General features: G+C 42.8%; 1 protein-coding gene across 1 annotated transcript; it reads right to left on the bottom strand.

The window, feature by feature from the left end:
- Positions 1-847: 847 nt before the first annotated feature.
- On the bottom strand, positions 848-11,540 carry LOC104402395 (E3 ubiquitin-protein ligase RBBP6-like; the record flags this gene model as incomplete). Its single annotated transcript, XM_010010267.1, has 10 exons — positions 11,375-11,540; positions 10,143-10,239; positions 8,072-8,108; positions 6,687-6,734; positions 4,396-4,484; positions 4,186-4,282; positions 3,022-3,161; positions 2,306-2,475; positions 1,459-1,562; positions 848-1,030 (listed from the first exon to the last, which is right to left on the bottom strand). Coding segments are annotated over exons 1-10 (1,131 nt in total), but the record flags the coding sequence as incomplete, so codon positions are not given.
- Between the last annotated feature and the right edge of the window lie 6,015 nt (positions 11,541-17,555).

Below are 17,555 nucleotides of genomic sequence, written 5' to 3'. Positions count from 1 at the left end.
CTTAGGCTGCTCTGAATAGCTTCTCTGCCCAACCTGTAGCTGTGCCTGGGATTGCCCTGACCCAGGCGTAGGACCTTGCACTTCGCATTGTTGAACTTCATGAGGCTGGCATTGGCCAACAAGTGTGTCAAGGTCCTTCTGGATGGTATCCCTTCCCTGCAAGAATGGATGCTGATTTCTACTGAGAAATCTGTTTCTTCAGCCGTACTCAGCCAGTAATCCAAAGGATGGCTGCCCATCTGATTAATTATATTTAATTTTTATATGTACTTATGGTTTCCTCAAAAAGCATTCTTTTTTCAGTTTTCTTTTTAATCATGTACTTTCTAATCATATTCTATTTCAAATAATCTTGCTGCAAGCACAGATCCCCTTTGTTAAAGCCAATTCAAATTAAGCCATCTAAAAATCAGTTACCAATTGTATTCCCCACAATTCTTGGTGCATACTTATTTGATTATCAATCGCTGTTGTGTAAGTCACATGTTACAGCCTAGGTTACAAGTACTGATATATTGAAGTTCTATAGCATACTTACTGTTCCCGGCCTGGTCTGGCACCTGCTGAGTGGATGGTACTGCCTCTCCTCAGAGGTCCTTCTGGAGAGGAGACAAGAAAAGGAAAAAAAGCCCATTGACCTTATCTGAAGGTAATTTTTTAACAGAAATTCTGAAGTTATCATTACTTACCAGTTGTGAGCATTGATTGTCCTTGGGAGCCCAGAAGACTTGGTAGTGCTAGTTGTCTTTGTACAGGAACTTGACTGCCCTTGTGAATAAATGCAAACAGCTGGAAAAATAAGCTCTACTGAAATACTGCAGTCACTGCATATGGAAATAAAACTTACCTTCTCTTCCAACAAACTGCTGATTGACAGAGAGGAAGATTGAGGCAGTTCAGTGGCAGTCACCGTAGCAGCAGGAGGGATAACAGTCCTGAGTGGTGGTGGACATGGTGGCGGCTGCTGCTGCTGAATCTGCCTACAGAGCCTTTTTGTGTAGCCAGCTCCATTTCTGAAGTTGTTCACAGCCTAGAGGCAGAGGAACGTTTTATAAAAGTAATCTGAAACTTCAGCAGATACACCAACAAAAGCCTCCGCAGAGTAAAATTACTTGTGTATTCCTGCAAATGCTATCAATCCTAACAGCATTCAACCACAGCTATATGAACACATCACATTAAACACTGACGTTAATGACTGGTAACTCAGGGTATCTGTATTTAAAATACTTCAGTGTTAACACCAAATTTGAAAGTGAGGCAATTGTGTTAAACAAAAGTGTGACCTGAATTTGCCAGATTGTCTCTAAAAAGCTGTCAGAGATAATGTGTTTGAAAAGTAAATTTAGCCTTATTCAATTTAGCCTTGCTTAAGGAGATGTACAGTAATATTTTCTTCTCTCTCAGCTCCTTACAGGCTATTCGTACAAACAATTTACATAAAAGTCATCACATTACCTGGCGTAGGCTCTGGTTGGCAGTTAAAGCATCAAGAGAAACATCTGTCTGATGACACGTTGGGCATGTATGTTCCTCAGAGTCCAGTAATGCTGTTCTAATACCTGTGCATAATTAGTATAATCACAATACAATAGTTTTTAGCCAAACTAAGGAAAGTTGTTGGGTTCTAGTCAAAACATGTATATGATTAATGCGTGAATATGGTCTTGAGTGTACAGCATGAAGCTATAAAAGTTAAAGAGTGTAAAAAATTTCTAGAATGCAGCAAATAGTTATACAGTTTTGACATTTCAGTACTGTAATATTTGAAGATGGAGTGTAGGCTGCGTCTTGGTATTTCACCTTGTCCTTTCTCCACTATTCACTACAGCAAGAAGTCGTCAACCCCAAGGTTAATGAACAAAGCACATCTCAAAAACCATTAGTAGGTCTGAGTTCTGAAGGTTTGAACCAACTCTCCTGTGGAGAAGAATGTGGATTAAATGCCTAACTATCTGTTGCAGACCACAGGTTGCAGACCAGTCAGTCACCAGAGGTAACTGTATAATTTTGTATAAGAGAAAGAGCTGTGAACAAACTAAATGCATTTGGTATCTAATACTGTAATCACCTGCAGAGTTAGGCACTCCTCTGCATGTAAGGAGGATGTAATTAGATATGTAGAAAGGAAAACAAGTTTCCTGCCTTTTTTTTTTTTTTTTTTACTTTATACGAGATGAGTCCTTTCCTGGTCAGGGTATACTTAGGTATTAACTAGAACATCTCCTATTTTGTTATCTCCTATTTTTGCTTTCAGAAGACTGGATGTGATGTTTTGAATCAACAGCATTGGAATAACACTTACATTCATCACAATAACTGCTTCCACAGCAGGGAAGAATAGTTGCATCAGTCATTATATCTTTACAAATGAGACATAACAGCTCATCTGGAATAGGACCATCAGAAGAGGAGGAGGATGGCTCCTCTGGTAGAGGTGAAGGCCTTTCCCTCTTTCCTCTAGCATAAGCTTCCCTGGATGGGTGTGGGGAGGGAAAAAGAACAAATTTAAAGGTGGGTAAAGGAATACTTTTCCAAGCTTTGGATTTTATCAAAGGAAGATAATAGAATTCTTCTCACTCCAAATTAGCCTCCTAAACAGTAGGCATTGAGTTGAAACTACTTTTCTATAGCCATAACACTAAAAAACAAAACTCGTAGTGGGAGGAAATCTCAATCCAACAGCTACTGGTTATTTTGCAAGAAGCATTTGAAACATAAACCAGAAGCAAAATGAGCTCTCAAAGACAATGGCTCTCCAGTAAACACTACTGAAATGTTTTGCAGAAATACAGATCCTTAGTGTACCACAACTTGAACCAACTTCCAGGGGCATGACAACTATGACCACTCTCTTTTCATATGAGCAAGTACCACAAATTTTTAAGGTTAATATGCAGTAACTGTGCTTCCTCTCCCATAATTACAGATGCTGTCCAACTTGGTTGCATGTCCACTCAGATGTTTATGCATGCTTTCTCTCATTCACTTTTTGGTCAGTCCAGTTAATTCCATACTTACGCATTAATAATCGGTATTGCATATTTTCCAGTGTTTGTCAGCATTGCACCCTTTGTGTTGGGATCTTCCACCTCTATCATGAAACTCCTTGGAATTCCTGTGCTCCTTTTAAGTCTGGGAATAGACTCAACGTTTTTGTCCTGTTAAGAAAAGAAATGCAGACATACCTCATCTTAAGACCCACACATAAAATGACAGTTCAGTGACGACTGAAAGCAGCAAAAGCCTTTAAATCCTTTCCTTGTACCTAGCATAAGGTTTGCTCAACCGAAATACTTATTTTCCTAAATGAACATGGCTAGGATGTTCCAAAGTCAGCTATTGGAACAGGCTTCTCAGGCAAGTAGTAGAATCACTGTCCCTGAAGTGTTCAAAAAGACATGTAGATGAGGCCCTCAGTGACATGGTTTAGTGGTGGGCTTGGCAGTCCTGAAGTATCAGTTGGGCTTGATGATCTTTTCCAACCTGGTTGATACTATGATTCTATGAAAGGCTTAAGCAGAGTTTTGATCTGAGTCAACGTTCTTCAGCTTAACAATAGGTCCCTTAAGGGCGAAATATCCCTTACATCATGATCTACTGGGAGAAGAAATACAAACCTTCTCCTCCTCCAAAGCACAATTCAGAGGGAGAGCTTAAGTCAGGGCTCTGGATCAGCCACTGGAGAAACACCTATTCACCAGCTGTAGATGAAGGCTGAATTCATACCTCATGCATATACATTCAGTGACTAATGTTAAAGAGCATGAATACTCAACCAGAGACTTGTATCAGTAAAACACACAAATATTCAATAGATGAGGTCATCAGAAACATCTTAGTTTCACACAAAATACTAAAAACTGTGAACTGTCATTAAAAAGAGTTAAAACAGAAACATTTCCAGTGATACTGAAATACATAAAAATATGCATGTAAGTTCACAGATGAAAAGATCTATGGACTTATTTCATGTCTGTGGCTTAGAAAAAAAGAAAAAATTACATTTATAATCCCGGCTTTCCCTTGAACTTTGAAGGGCTTTACAACATTGCCATGTAACCTCTGTATTTCACCTCAAGAGAAACAGTTCTTAATACGAGTATTCCTGTATTTGTTACCTGACTGCCAAGGTCAGAAATCAAACAAGGTCAGAAAGTAACACCAGAATCCCCAAAATCTTACCGCATTTCTTGGGCAGTTCTTTCTATAGTGGCCAGGTTTTCCGCAGCGAAAGCAAATATATGATGGTGGAGGTGTACCCAAGGGCTTCTTCATGTAACTAAAAAGGTTTTGGGAAGAAAAGGGTATGCATGTGTCTCTCTTGTTAAAACAAACATCTACACAATTTTTCCATAATCATCAAAGAAGTGATTTGACATTATCAACACTTACTTGACTGGATCATATTCATGGCAAGACTGTATCATCATGGCTTTTATTTTGTCTTCTTCAGAAGCATTGGCTTCAGCCAGGTTGGAAGTCTGTTTAACACAGAATTATTTGACACACATGTTAGAAACATGTGCAAACTCACCCAGCCAAAGACACCACTTGCTCAATCCTGTAAAGAGCAGCACAATGCTAGCTGATGTTACCTGAAAACGGTTGTCCTGAGAGTGCTCTGGGGAGACCTTGTGCTTGTACAAGACGCTAATGTGCCTGCTTGCCTACTTGAAAAGAGCATTCTGGGGCACTCAAAACCTGAGGCTGTTTGTACCTGACTTAGACCTGTGTAAGCAATTCACTTTTCTTCCGAGTGGACTGAAGTGATGAGTAGCACAAATGACACCAGCAGTATTTTTCAACTGGTTTTGAAGGAGAAGATAGCTACTGTGCATTTAACTGAGAAAGATTTCTGCAAGTTATATTATTTACATTTTGCAGCATTTAAAAAAACCACACAATGTGTCAGGGCTGTAGTTTCTGCTTGCTGAAATTCAGCATCAGACACAGAAGCATTGAAAGGAATCTTTCTGATCCCTCTGCAAGACACAAGGTTCTTTTCAGTAGAAATGTGACCACTGTGTCCTGTAAGTAGTCCAAACTGCATTTCCCCCCGCTACTAACTTCTTCCTACTAAGGGATTTAACTACAGTGAGCACAACCTGCAGGCTTTTCCAGGTGACTGTGTCCTTTTAATGTACATATTGAAATATTACCCATGTGCAGAACTAGATCTTGAGGCCAGCTGATTTTTCTTAGGTTTTTATTACACACTAGTCCACATACAAGAAAGTTCTAAGAGAGTGACTGTAAATGATTTGGACCTTCAACTACTCACCTTTCAGATCAACCACACATGTCTTTGTTTCTACATGCATTCATTCACAAGAGCTATCAACCAGTTTTCACATTTTATTAAATGCTTGTTTCACATACACAGTTTTTTCTCATCAGTTATATGATCCAGATTGACATCTATGAAATCATTTCTATTAACATTTACAGGAAACTTTGCAGACACTTGACTAATTTGTTTGAACCCAAACAGTTTACAAAACATATCCAAACCCCACAAAACATTACTAGGAATAGACCAAAATTCAAATATGACATTTAATGCACTGTAATAATAAAACAGAAAATACTTTACAACACACTGCCCCTGTGCTAAGCCAGTCTGACTAATGTGTTTAGAGTAAGTACATTTTTGAGCTGCTTTATGTTTTTTTCCTGTGTTTCTCAAAAGATTAAATGTGCACATCACTTGGGCAGTTTTCCACATTTGAGAGTAAAACTTCACATGGGTTTACAGAACCAAGGACACATGTAGGGACAGCCAAAGGTACATAATTTAATTTCTTCAGTGAGACAGGGAAGATGCTGCCAGTGTGAAGATTCCTTGTTCTTGGAAATGAACTCCTGACTCTCTTCTTAGAAGAAAGAACTAGCTCCCATCTTTTTAATTTAATTTAGTTGTAATTTAATTGGCTAGCACTATGCATTTTCAAAAAGTGCAGTCACTAGTGCTTTCCCAAAGTTACACAGTGTTGAGCCAAAAAAGCAAAAAGTTCCATCCCACAACAGGCCATTACAACATTTTCAGGTGGTCACATCTGCTAGTACACCTGTGAGAAAAAGATCAGTTTGTTCCTCTAAACAATCAGGTACACACTTTACACAGTTGACACAGTCCGCATTCAAACAAATTTGATTGTGTTCTCCACTGTCTATAGACTGGAATTTATGAAACTGCAGGATTCAAAAAATGCTTCCATGGGTCTAATGAGCAGAAAATCAAAACCAGCCATGCCGTTGTCCACGTTGCAGAAACACTTCTACTTCAGCTGTTGCAAACTGCCCTGAAATGTCCATAACTTACAGCCAATTAAACTGTTACGTAAAAATGGTGTTAGATTCCAACACAAAATTAATGAAGCATAGGAAGAACAGTAAACAGCTTCTGAAGTACTGCCGCTTTATGTCCTGAAGATGAGTAATGCTGCAACATTATGTTGAGGCTGAGAAGGTACTCCCCTTCTGTCTTCCCAAATTGGCAAGTACTCTTTACAGGATAGTATCAAATTATACATACTTTTTAAAGTTAAAATTAATACTTTATTAAAAATTAAAGTTTTGTTCACATTACAACAGTTATCCATTTATAGACTGCAGCGTAAGGCTTAAAAATATGAAGGAAACACTTCTTTTTAAGTATTTCACAACAATATATACATACACACCTTTAAAAGCTTGGCCAGAGAAACAGATGCAGAAGACTCACCACCCATCTGTTCAGCAAAAGATAAACACATATTCAAGTTCTACAATCAAAACATAGCAATAGTTAACCTCTACTGTAGTCTGAAAGTCTCCACTATATCCTCTGCGTGTCACTGAAAGAGGCATTTCCAACCTAATGTAATTTGTATTTGTTCAGAACAAAGTCCAAACCTATGACAGATGAAAAGTGCCTATGTGGTTAATGAGAAGAAACTAAAATAACCAACTCGCCTGAGATGGACTTACTGCTCCAGAATATCTCAGAGAGGGACCCTTGTGAAAAATGCTGAAGTTTATTTGAGAAGGAAGCATCACTACAGGGAACTTACTTGTAGTGTAGTTTGTAAATTAATCAGTTAATGTCTCATCATTTAAACATGCATTTATACAGTTATGCTTTGATGAACATAGTAGCTGCTTATCAAGATAAAGAGCAGCCCTGAAACATGAACTCTGACCCTCTTCTCAATAACTGCAAAGATGCCAAACTCACCATAACCCACCAAACCCAAATAAAAACACAAATCTGAAACACCAGCCATAAAAGTAACCTGCCAATTTGTCTAGAAAAAAAGAAACTGCTCAAATTATTGGTGGGGGGTGGGGGGTGTAAAGGTGTTCACTATGACAGAGTAGCCTATAAAAATGGAGAAAACTTATTTCTTGTATCTTATTAGACCACACGCCATACTATCCAAATTAGTCTGGGAAGTGTGAGAATTTATATTATTCTTCTTTCTATCAGACCAAATCCAATCTTTGTATGGATTTGGCATGTATGGATTCAAAGCACAGTCATGGCATATTTTTCTCCACTGCCAACATTCTCCTCCCTCCCAGCTGCCTATGGGAGCAGCTTGCCACAATGAAGTCCTCAGGCCACTAGTTAGGAATGTGCCACAGTGTTTGCAAAGAGCTACTACTGAAGTGCAGTTTTTCCAAAAAGCACAGAACAAGCTGCACAAACACACATATTACTAACTATAGGCAGACACATCTCGAACGTGGCACTGAGTTCAATTGTGCACACCTGGAACCTGCATGACCTAAAGACTATCAGACAGTATCTGCACAACACAAAGCCACACAGGAAATATTCTTAGCATATGCAATAGGAAATACCATGCATTTAGTAGGCACAAATCCCAGCATTCACATCAGAACTGTGCAAATGATGGCATGACTCAGTTTTCACTATGATGAATCAGTACATTTGAATTACAACCTATACTATGTTTTACTGGAAAATAGATGAAGTTAATGTTTGCAAAATTAATACAAGGCTACATTGTTTAAAATTCAGTGCAATGTGTAGAAAAAAGGGTGAGACTGGGTTTTTACATACTGCTTCTGATGTTCTGCTCACTGGCTCAGTTCGACTTCTAGGAGGAGACATAAAGGTGATCAGAACTTAAAATAAAGCACTTGTACCCAAAAGAAAGCAGCAAAAACCAGTTATAAAACCTGAACATCAAAACATTATGTTCTGATAGTCTAGTGAATATGGAAATTTATTTGTATCTCTTGGTTATTCAGTGCAACTAAAAAAACCTCCAAAGTCCGATTTCTACTTTGTCATAAAGTCAGACTTACACATACAGAACTCCATAGTGCAAGAGAAAGTCCTTGGCTATTTTCTCTGCCACAAAAGTATCAAATATATCAACTCTGTACTACAGTTTTGTGTTCTTAAATAATCAACCCTCAAACTATGAACGTAACTTCAGGCAATCTGTACTTCCCTAGTATTACAAATAGGTGCCAGATACAGTACTTTAGTTTCTATGTCAGAACAGCGATAGTCCCAACACTTCAAAGTGCAAATTTACTTCAGTAAAAGAAAATCAGTCATCTGACAAAGAAATAACAAAACTGTCAGCAGCTTAGTCTTCAGAACAGTGTTACTCTGGGGAAGCCCAAGCACTGCTTTCAGGTATCTACCATACTTAGCCATGAAAGTGCCAAAGTACTGAACATGTTACCTACGCTATATTGACTAAAAATAGTAGTAGAAATGTCACCTGAAAGAAGCTGCTCCTGAGATTTTGTGTGACTGAGGAGCCCTGTGACAAAAAAAAAAAAAAAGTCTTAATTGCCAGAATTTGCTTTATGCTGCAGTATTTTAAGAAATACTTACTCCATTTGAAAACTTGCTGAGATTCCACATACTCACTGACCTGCATCTATCAAGAGTCAGAGATGCAACCACTGATACAGTTAACAAACAATTCACACATCATCCAAAGTGTCCCAGGAACAGAGGCAATTCAAACTTACAAACAGTAAGACTCCTGCTTACATCCACATACCTCCTGAAGATAAGTAAGTATGACATACTTTAGATTACAACAGAATGGTTGTTTCATTCATGTACCTTGAAGAACAGACTACAAGGCAAGTAATACATTTTTTAAAGCCTCTCCACCATTCAAGCACACATTCAACCTGCCCAAACATTAAGCACTCTACCAGCTGTCTCCACACTGTTTCTGAAGCTGAAGGAATAGAAAGCTGATCTGCCTGGTAAATTTTCAATGCTAGAAGAGCAGTGCCATTCTTTCCTATCCCCACATACAGGTATGCATTTGATCTTTGATGCTAGCAGCCCCTATCCTCTCATTTTATGGCAGCAGTACAATACAAGGAAAGGGTGCCATCCACACGGCTATCAGCTTAAGGTAAAAACAGCCTTAGGAAGATAGCTAGCAACTTCTGGTAAACGTGCCAAATCGCTTACTGAGTTTCAGGTTTGGAAAGGGTTAACTATTCCTTCATTGTACTTGCACAAGAGGATACATTTTATGATACTGTTCTTTTTCGCTTGCTCCAAACAGACACTGGCTTTGGGAAACTTTGGGAATCACTTTGGAATGGAACTTTTTGTTTGCATGGTTTGCCAGCTGGCAACTGTTGGTCTTTCCTGCATAGCTAGTATGCAACCCCCCCCACATTTGGGGCATAAGAATACCTGACATACCCTGCCTCCCTCCCTCAAATGCAAGAAAAAGTCAAACACTAAGAATCAGACTCTTCTGAGAAAGGAACAAATTATAAGTTTACACTACAGTGCATAACTGTCTTCACTATAAAAGCCATAAAAGCAAATACATATAATAAGGAATCTCTCCAAGCAGACAAAACAGGATCTATAACTTGGCTTTCAGAAAAATTAACCCCAAGAACAAACCCTATAGAACCATTTTAAAAGTTTCCATTGTTGGAGTTTGAACCCCGTATCCCAGCAGGCCTAAAAATACAAGTCTGCTTTGGGAGCAATACATGAAAATCTACCCAGCGACAACAGAAATGAACAGAAGCTTTAACAGGAAATATACAATCTGAATGCCTCATATGCATTGAAGCAGTTCACATAGTGAAACCCGCAGCAAAGAATGCAATGCTGCACGGACACTTACGTAACATCTGTTTTCCTGGTAGCTTTAACTCCTCCAGCAGGGATTCTTTTAACAATTACTGATGAGTTCTTAGGAATCAGGGCATCTTCTGTGTACTCTGAAACCAAAAGAAATACAGAGAAGACATTCAAAAGGATATGTATTAATACACAATTAATTACACAGCACTTCAGAGAAGGCCTTTACAGATACAGAAGCCAAATTTTATATGTAACATCATGCTTTCCTTGCCTGAACACGCTAACAGTACCTTTCAAGACATCTTCAGGTTTGATAACCAAACACCAGCAACCAAATCTTTTTCCTTTTTTAAAAACAGTTTGAATGCCAACAGCAAAATGGTCTCAGAGGAGACCTATTAGCAGGAGAGCCTGCTAATGCAGGGGGTGCTTTCCTGATCTAACTGAAGTTGCTTTTGCTTCCATTAGGCTACAAAACTAATAGATCTCTGGAGAAAAACAAACCACCAAAAAGTCTCACCTGCATAAATCGGGTTCTAAAGTCTGACTAGCTTGCCCTGCAACAAGCCAGGCACTAGTGAAAGCATGAAAACTCAGATCCACTGCTTTTGCCACTGCTAACTAAAATGAGTCATCTCTGCTGCTGTGCTCCAGAGTGACAGAATGCAGAAGAGAGCCCGCCACCTTTTTCTATTTCTTGGAGCTTAATCCATCAACAGCCATACTTCTCATCTGCTCAGCGCTTTACATTTGCTTGATCAAGTCTGACACTAAGACTAGATCCAGCCGCACCTAGGCTCCACCGGGAGTTTAGAAAGCCAGGGAGTCCACTCTGAACTTTGTGTCTTAGTGGGAAGGTCTCCCTTTTTTCATCTTTGGTTTCTATACAAATCATTTTGCTTGATTCTACTTTGATTTTCCTTTTCTACATTCCATTAGACATAAACCATTGACGAAGCCTGAGACTTGTGACTCAGTGTGAGCATTTGACAAATTGGTGTAGCCAGCAGGATGCTATATCAGATTTCATGACACCACCCTACTTAATCCCTGGCTCTGCTTACCCTCCTGGTGCTCACGCCTGCTGTCGGGATGGGCCCCAGGTTCACTCACGCTACGTGGAGATCAGCCACAAAAAGCAGAGCGTGGCTTCCACTGGCTGGGGGCCTCCTGGGGGGGGGCCTTCCACTGGCTGTGGCCATCATGGGGTGGGGTCTGCAACGTCGCCAGCCAGGAGATGCCCAAAGCCCTGCACAGGCTGCACACACGTACCTTCTTTGGTCTGGGCATTGGTGATCTGCAGATCACAGTTGGCTGCCTTCAGCTTCTCACGCCACATGATCCGGCACTTGAGGTCGTAAAGGGAGATGTGAAGGCCACTGAAGGTGACCGTATCATAGTTCAGCCTGGAGAAGAACTTGTAGTGGATGCAGGACATGGTCGGGGACAGGTGGTGCCTGCTCCACAACTGTGTCTAGCTCAACAGATGATAGAGGCCTTGCAGCCTCCACGAAGGCGAGAGCACGTGGCAGAGCCCACTGAGCTGAGCTTGTGCTGGTTGACGGCGTTGAGAGGCTGCAGCTCCCTGAGACGTCAGGCAGCCTCAGCTGACAGAGCCTCAGGCCTCCACTGTGGAGTAGGGAGGCCCTGGCTTTGCCACCTTAACAATTCCAGGCTGTGGCCTGCAGGAACTGAGCTGTGCCGTGATAGCGGCACCTGCCCCAAATCCTCCTCACAGCCCAGAGGAGGAGAGTTCTCTGCAGCCCTGGCTTGGCCTCAGTGTTCTCTCCTGGATGCAGCACTCCGAGGCCTGACCAACCTCTATGGCAACTCAGGCACCTCTGCCCCAGTCTTCACCAGGAGACATCCTGGTGTGACAGCACAGTGCACCCATGTGACCCAGCGCACTATGACAAAAGGCCCATGTCACGTGCAGGTCCAAGCACCCCCAAGGGGAGGGGGACCCGTCAGACCTGTGCATGTCACCACCCTGAGCTGCTCGTGTCCCTGCTGTCACCCCAGCCTGACACCACACAGTGACCCTCCCATCATCCCCAGCCTGACACCACAGTGGCCCTCCTGTCAACCCCCCGGCTGTCACTCCCTGGTGTCTCTCTTGTCAGCATCCAGCCAGGGCGAAATATCCTGGGGTGGATGCAGCAGCTTTGCCATGTGGTGCTTAGCTGCCCATGCCATAGAGCCAGCAAAGGGAGGAGACATAACGAGGTGTTTGAGTGTATCTTAGAGAATCACAGAGTTCAGTCAAAGCAGCCAATGACCATTTATGTTTATTGCCATAAATCAAGGGACTTCCCCAGTGTGGCATATCTACAATTGCTTGAACTCTGTAGAGGAGGACTTCTGTAGAGGAGGACTAAAAAGTAAGGAATGAACCACTAGCGCTGGAAGAGGCTCCAGGTTAGAACCAGTAACTCTTCTGACCCTGTCACTCCTAACTACTGACAGCTACAGGAAAAGGTGTTACAGCCCTCTGGCAGAATGTGGCTCTAGGTTCCCCCTCTCTGTAACAGTTTTATACCACAGTTAGGGGTTGCAAAACTAGAGCGAGCTATTGCAAATATGTCAAGGCAATTAGAAAAAGCCATTCTGAAAGCACAAATAGCATTAGAGCCCTACAGGAAGAAACCAAATCATTATCACAAATGGTAATAAGGAATCAATTAGCTCTAGACCCCCTTTTAGAACTATAGGACAGAGTATGTGCATTATTGACTAATAGCTGCTGGGGGTTTTATGTAAATCAGTACCAGAAAAATGAAACTGACAGAAACAAGATAAAGACCCATATAAAAATATTACATGAAGTAAGGCAGGGATCCCCACTAAATCTATGTGGGTGGCTAATTTCTCGGCTCCCAGACTTAGCCAGAGGACTGTGAACTAAAAGGAGTTGAGTTTTGTATTCACTCTCTTGTTTTGCTTTGTAACGATGTATGTCCACAGTGTTGCGTTACCTTATGAACTCAATTTACACCTTGAAGAGTGAATAGTACAGTGTGACCCTATGGTCAAAAGAAAAGGAGGGACTGTCATTTCCCTAACTATTGTAGCAATTGGTCTTAGAGTATGAAGTTGTATGAACTTTCTTCAGATATATATAGCTGACATTGTAAACTGCATAGCTGTGTTTCAGTCAGCACAACTAAAGAACCCCAGCTCACTGCAAGGAGGAGAAGGACAACACCCACTCTAAAGAAGAAAAGATAGCTCTGCACTACCCAGACCAGAGCAGCATCCCAGCCCCTCTGACATCTCAGTGAAACTCTCCCCTCACCTCGCATCAGAGATAAGGTACAGCAGCAAGACCAATTGCAGGGATGTCTCGGTCAAGAAGAAAGCAGATGGATGACGATGCCACACAATTAGAGCTGCTTTGCAAAACAGCAGTATATGTCTGTGTTGAGTAGCCATTGGTAAAACCACTGAATGCTTGAAAGGGGTAAGAACCATGTGTAAGAACCACAGCCTGTTTAGTCTAGAGAAGAGGAGACTGAGAAGGGATTGTCATTAAAGTATATAAATATCTGAAAGGCAGGTGCCAAGAGGATGGTGCCAGACTCTTTTCAGTGCTACCCAGTGACAGGACAAGGAGCGATGGCTCTCTAAACTAACACACAAGAAGTTTCACCTCAACATGAGGAAGAACTTTCTGCTGAGGGTGTCAGAGCCCTGGCACAGGCTGCCCAGGGGGGCTGTGGAATCTCCCTCTGGAGACATTCCAAACCCACCCGGACACATTCCTGTGTGACCTGCTCTGGGTGGCCCTGCCTTGGCAGGGGGTTGGACTGGAAGATCTCCAGAGCTCACTTCCAACCCTAACAATTATATGATTCTGTAAAACCACATTTGGGGTGCCTCAATTTGACTGGTAAACCTCATGGGCACGAACAGAGAATTACTCTTAAAATTCTGTATTTTGTGTCCTAGCCTCTCTCCTTGGACAGCACATGCCAGCTGCAAAATTTTTAGACACTACTCCTCTCCCCATTCTGAAAGGTATCCTCCAAGGCTGAAAATTGCCCCTGCAGAGGCCTGGAAGCCTTCTGTTCATGGGGGGACACTTTACCTCCATCATTGCACTGTCCTCCTAGGAAATGATTGCTCGGGAAGGACTCTCACTGAAAACATAACCTGAATAGGACTGCTGTGTGATGTGGGTCAGGATAGCTCTGGGGACTGGGCAAGCCATTCTGTGGTGCACTGGAGACAGTGGGGGGAAGTCCAGGGCAGCCAGCTGCCAGAGGTGGGGGTCAGCAGGCTGCAGGACACACAGAAATGCCCAGCTGCTCACCAGTGCTGCTAACAGACATCAAGGGATTCTAGAGCTGCCAGTGCTGGTCAGCAGGCTACATGCAGCAAAACATTTGGCTGTACAATGAGGCCTAAGGCAGAAAAAAATAGTTAACAAAAGCATCCATGTGCACAAGGGAACACTCCGGCTCCTCTCCCAAAAAAATAAACTACATCCTTAGATGCATGATTTAAGGAGACAGAGGGTTCAGCAACAAGCCCAAGAACTTCTGACTTCTTGTGGTGGTTTAAGCCCAGTGGGCAACTTGGAACCACGCAGCCGCTCACTCACTCCACCCCCTTTTTTCCTTCCCCCGCTCCCAGAGAGATGGGGAGGAGAATCAGAGGAATGTAACTGCCACGGGTTGAGATAACAGCACTCCAGTAACTAAGGTATAATACAAACCCCTACTGCTACCAATAATAATGATAAGAGAAATAACAAGGGGAGAGGACACAACCGCTCACCACCCACCGACTAATCCCCAGCCCGACCCGAGCAGTGATCTGGGCCTTCCAGGTGACTCTCCCCAGTTTCTATACTGGGCATGACGTGCTGTGGTATGGAATACCCCTTTGGCCAGTTTGGGTCAGGTGTCCTGCCTCTGCTTCCTCCCGGCTTCCCTATCTCCCTAGCAGAGCACAGACTGAGAAAGTCCTTGGTCAGAGTGAACACTGGTGTTATCAGCGTTGTTCCCAGGCTGAGAGCCAAAAGCACAGTACTGCACCAGCTGCTAAGAAGGAGAAAAAATGACTGCTGTAGCTGAACCCAGGACAGTTGTGCACCTGGCCACCTATTTTTAGTTCATGTTGCAAATGCTCTACGGCAGCCCACTACCCTGATCCAGGTTTTAGAAAGCTGCACAATTACAAACCTCTTCCACTTACACCCTCAGCCATGGAAAAGCATACACAGGGCAGGGGGTGTGTGCTAACTCCCTGATTAAGACATTGACAGCTCACTGTGCTGCTCCAGATAGTTGCACTGGCATGAAAGGGCACATTGTACTGTGGCACAGAAAGGCAAGGGGCAAAAGATAACACCAAACTCCTTAAACCAGCAATGCCACCACAGTCTCTGCATCATGCAGAATCTTTTCTGAGATCTCAAAGAAGCAACCATGGCTAATACACCTCCTGGGACTGCATGCACAAAAAGCCTCTACTGGAGCACAAAACAAGATCCTTACTGGGCTCTCAGCAGAAGTTCCCACATCTCCAGGCTGGTGGGACATCAGCAGCATATCTGCACCTTTGATGTTTGAGGTCCACTACAAAGATGGTTTCTATTCTGTCACATCCTCTGAGCTTTAAGAGCTGGCAGAGCTGGTTCATCCAGGGTCTCGGTACCACCCAGGCACATCACCTGCAGTCCAGCAGTACCCCTGAAAAGACCTTGATGGCCTGCGTTAACACACTGGCACACAGCTGGGATGTAAATACTGCCAAATCATCTCTCAGTTGCAACAGAGGACCAAATCTAGCAAATTTAGCCTTACTTCTAATGAAGCTTTCCTTATAGACAGCTCATCTTCCGTGTTTATGAACTATAGTAAAGACCTGTTCTAGTATGAAGACTCGAACCCTGCAAGCAGTGAGGCAACCGTTCAGACAAGCTGCACTTCTTTTTCCCTGACTCCTCCTTGCTTCACGGAAATCAATCCCTGGCAAAAGGTCTGCACAAAGACTGCATAGAAAAGCCAGCTGCAAGTGCCTTTACCTGCTACTATTTTATCAGGCAGCATTCTAGGAAGAAACTAGCTTTTCCACTAGTTTTGCTTCAGCTTCCCTACCTTCGAAGACAATGCTTGTTACATTTGCCAAGCCAAGGCAACCTCATAGCTCAGCAAAATCATGCTTGCTGTAGGAAACCTTCACCACAAGGTGAAGACAGGCACGCTATCAGAATACGTTACTCTCAAGAGACTCTTTCAATCACTCTTCCCTTTGCTTTCCAAAGTTCACAGAACATTAGAAAACAACAGGGTTCTCTCTCCCATTTGACAGAGCCCATTATACCAGGCGTTCAGCCCACCTCCAGAATAAGAAATGCAGCCTTCAAATTTCAGGAAAAAAAGGAAGGGCTTTGAAGTGGCAAGACCAGAGAATGTTCACGAAAGCACCAGCACACAAGTACACATCCCTTATCATAGACCACCTGCCCCGTTATCAGAGTAAGTTATGTTGTCAGCATACTTGCAGCTCAGGGTCTCATGTTCATTAGCGCTGACAAAGTTGGTTGGAATTGGAGATGGGAAGAAAATCAGATGCAGTCAGTCTGGTTTCATTCAAGTTCAAGTAAGTTCAAGTTCACACTGACTGGGATTCACAGCAGGTCCCAGGCAACGCTCCAGACCACAACACTGCCCCTGAGCAGGGGACAGAGAGGGAAAGACGAGGAAAGGGAACAGGACACAGATTCTCCAAGAAAAGGACAGGGAGCAGGACAGGGTGAGAGAGAGAGGGAAAATGGGACAGGAAGGTAGGACAAAGGGAAAGACAGGCAAAAAGATGAGACGGGGAGCAGGGCAGAGCTGGAGGTAAGAAAGCCAGGCTTGGGCAGCAGGACAGAGAGATGGAAGGAAAAAAAAAACACTGTGCTGCTGAGTGAGGAATAACAGCAACAGGGAGCAGGACAGGGTAGTGGTGGTGGGGAACTCTAAGAGGAAGTATGACAGAAAAAGAGGGGAGACAAGGAGCAGGACAGAAACAGAGAGAAAATGAGAGGGACAGGGAGCAGGGCAAGAGGTGGAGAAAGAAGGGAAAGAAGAGACAGGCAGCAGAACTAAGGCAAACAGAGAAAAGAGCAGCGACAGAGTGCAAGACAAAGTGATGGAAAAGAAAATCCTGACAGGCTGCAGGCTCAAGATGAAGGAATCAAAAAATGGGAACAGAGAGCAGGCCAGAATGACAGAGAGAGAAGGGAGAGAGCAGGGCAGCACTAGAGGACAAAACCAACTGCTAGGCATCAGGTCAAGAGAGAGAGAAAGAAAAATTACAGAGCAAGAGTGAAAGAAGGCACAGCTAGCTGGACAGAGGGGCTTAGCGAGAAAGGATGGGACAGGGAATGGGACAGAGAAAGAAAGAAAAAGGGAAAGAAGCATATAAGAGGAAAAAAAGGACAGGGATCTGCACTGACATG

Source organism: Nestor notabilis, unplaced genomic scaffold (genome assembly GCF_000696875.1).
Source record: "Nestor notabilis isolate BGI_N333 unplaced genomic scaffold, ASM69687v1 scaffold4602, whole genome shotgun sequence".
NCBI classification, from domain to species: domain Eukaryota; kingdom Metazoa; phylum Chordata; class Aves; order Psittaciformes; family Psittacidae; genus Nestor; species Nestor notabilis.
Note: the sequence above shows the minus strand (reverse complement) of the source record. Positions and strands in the feature narration are given on the sequence as shown.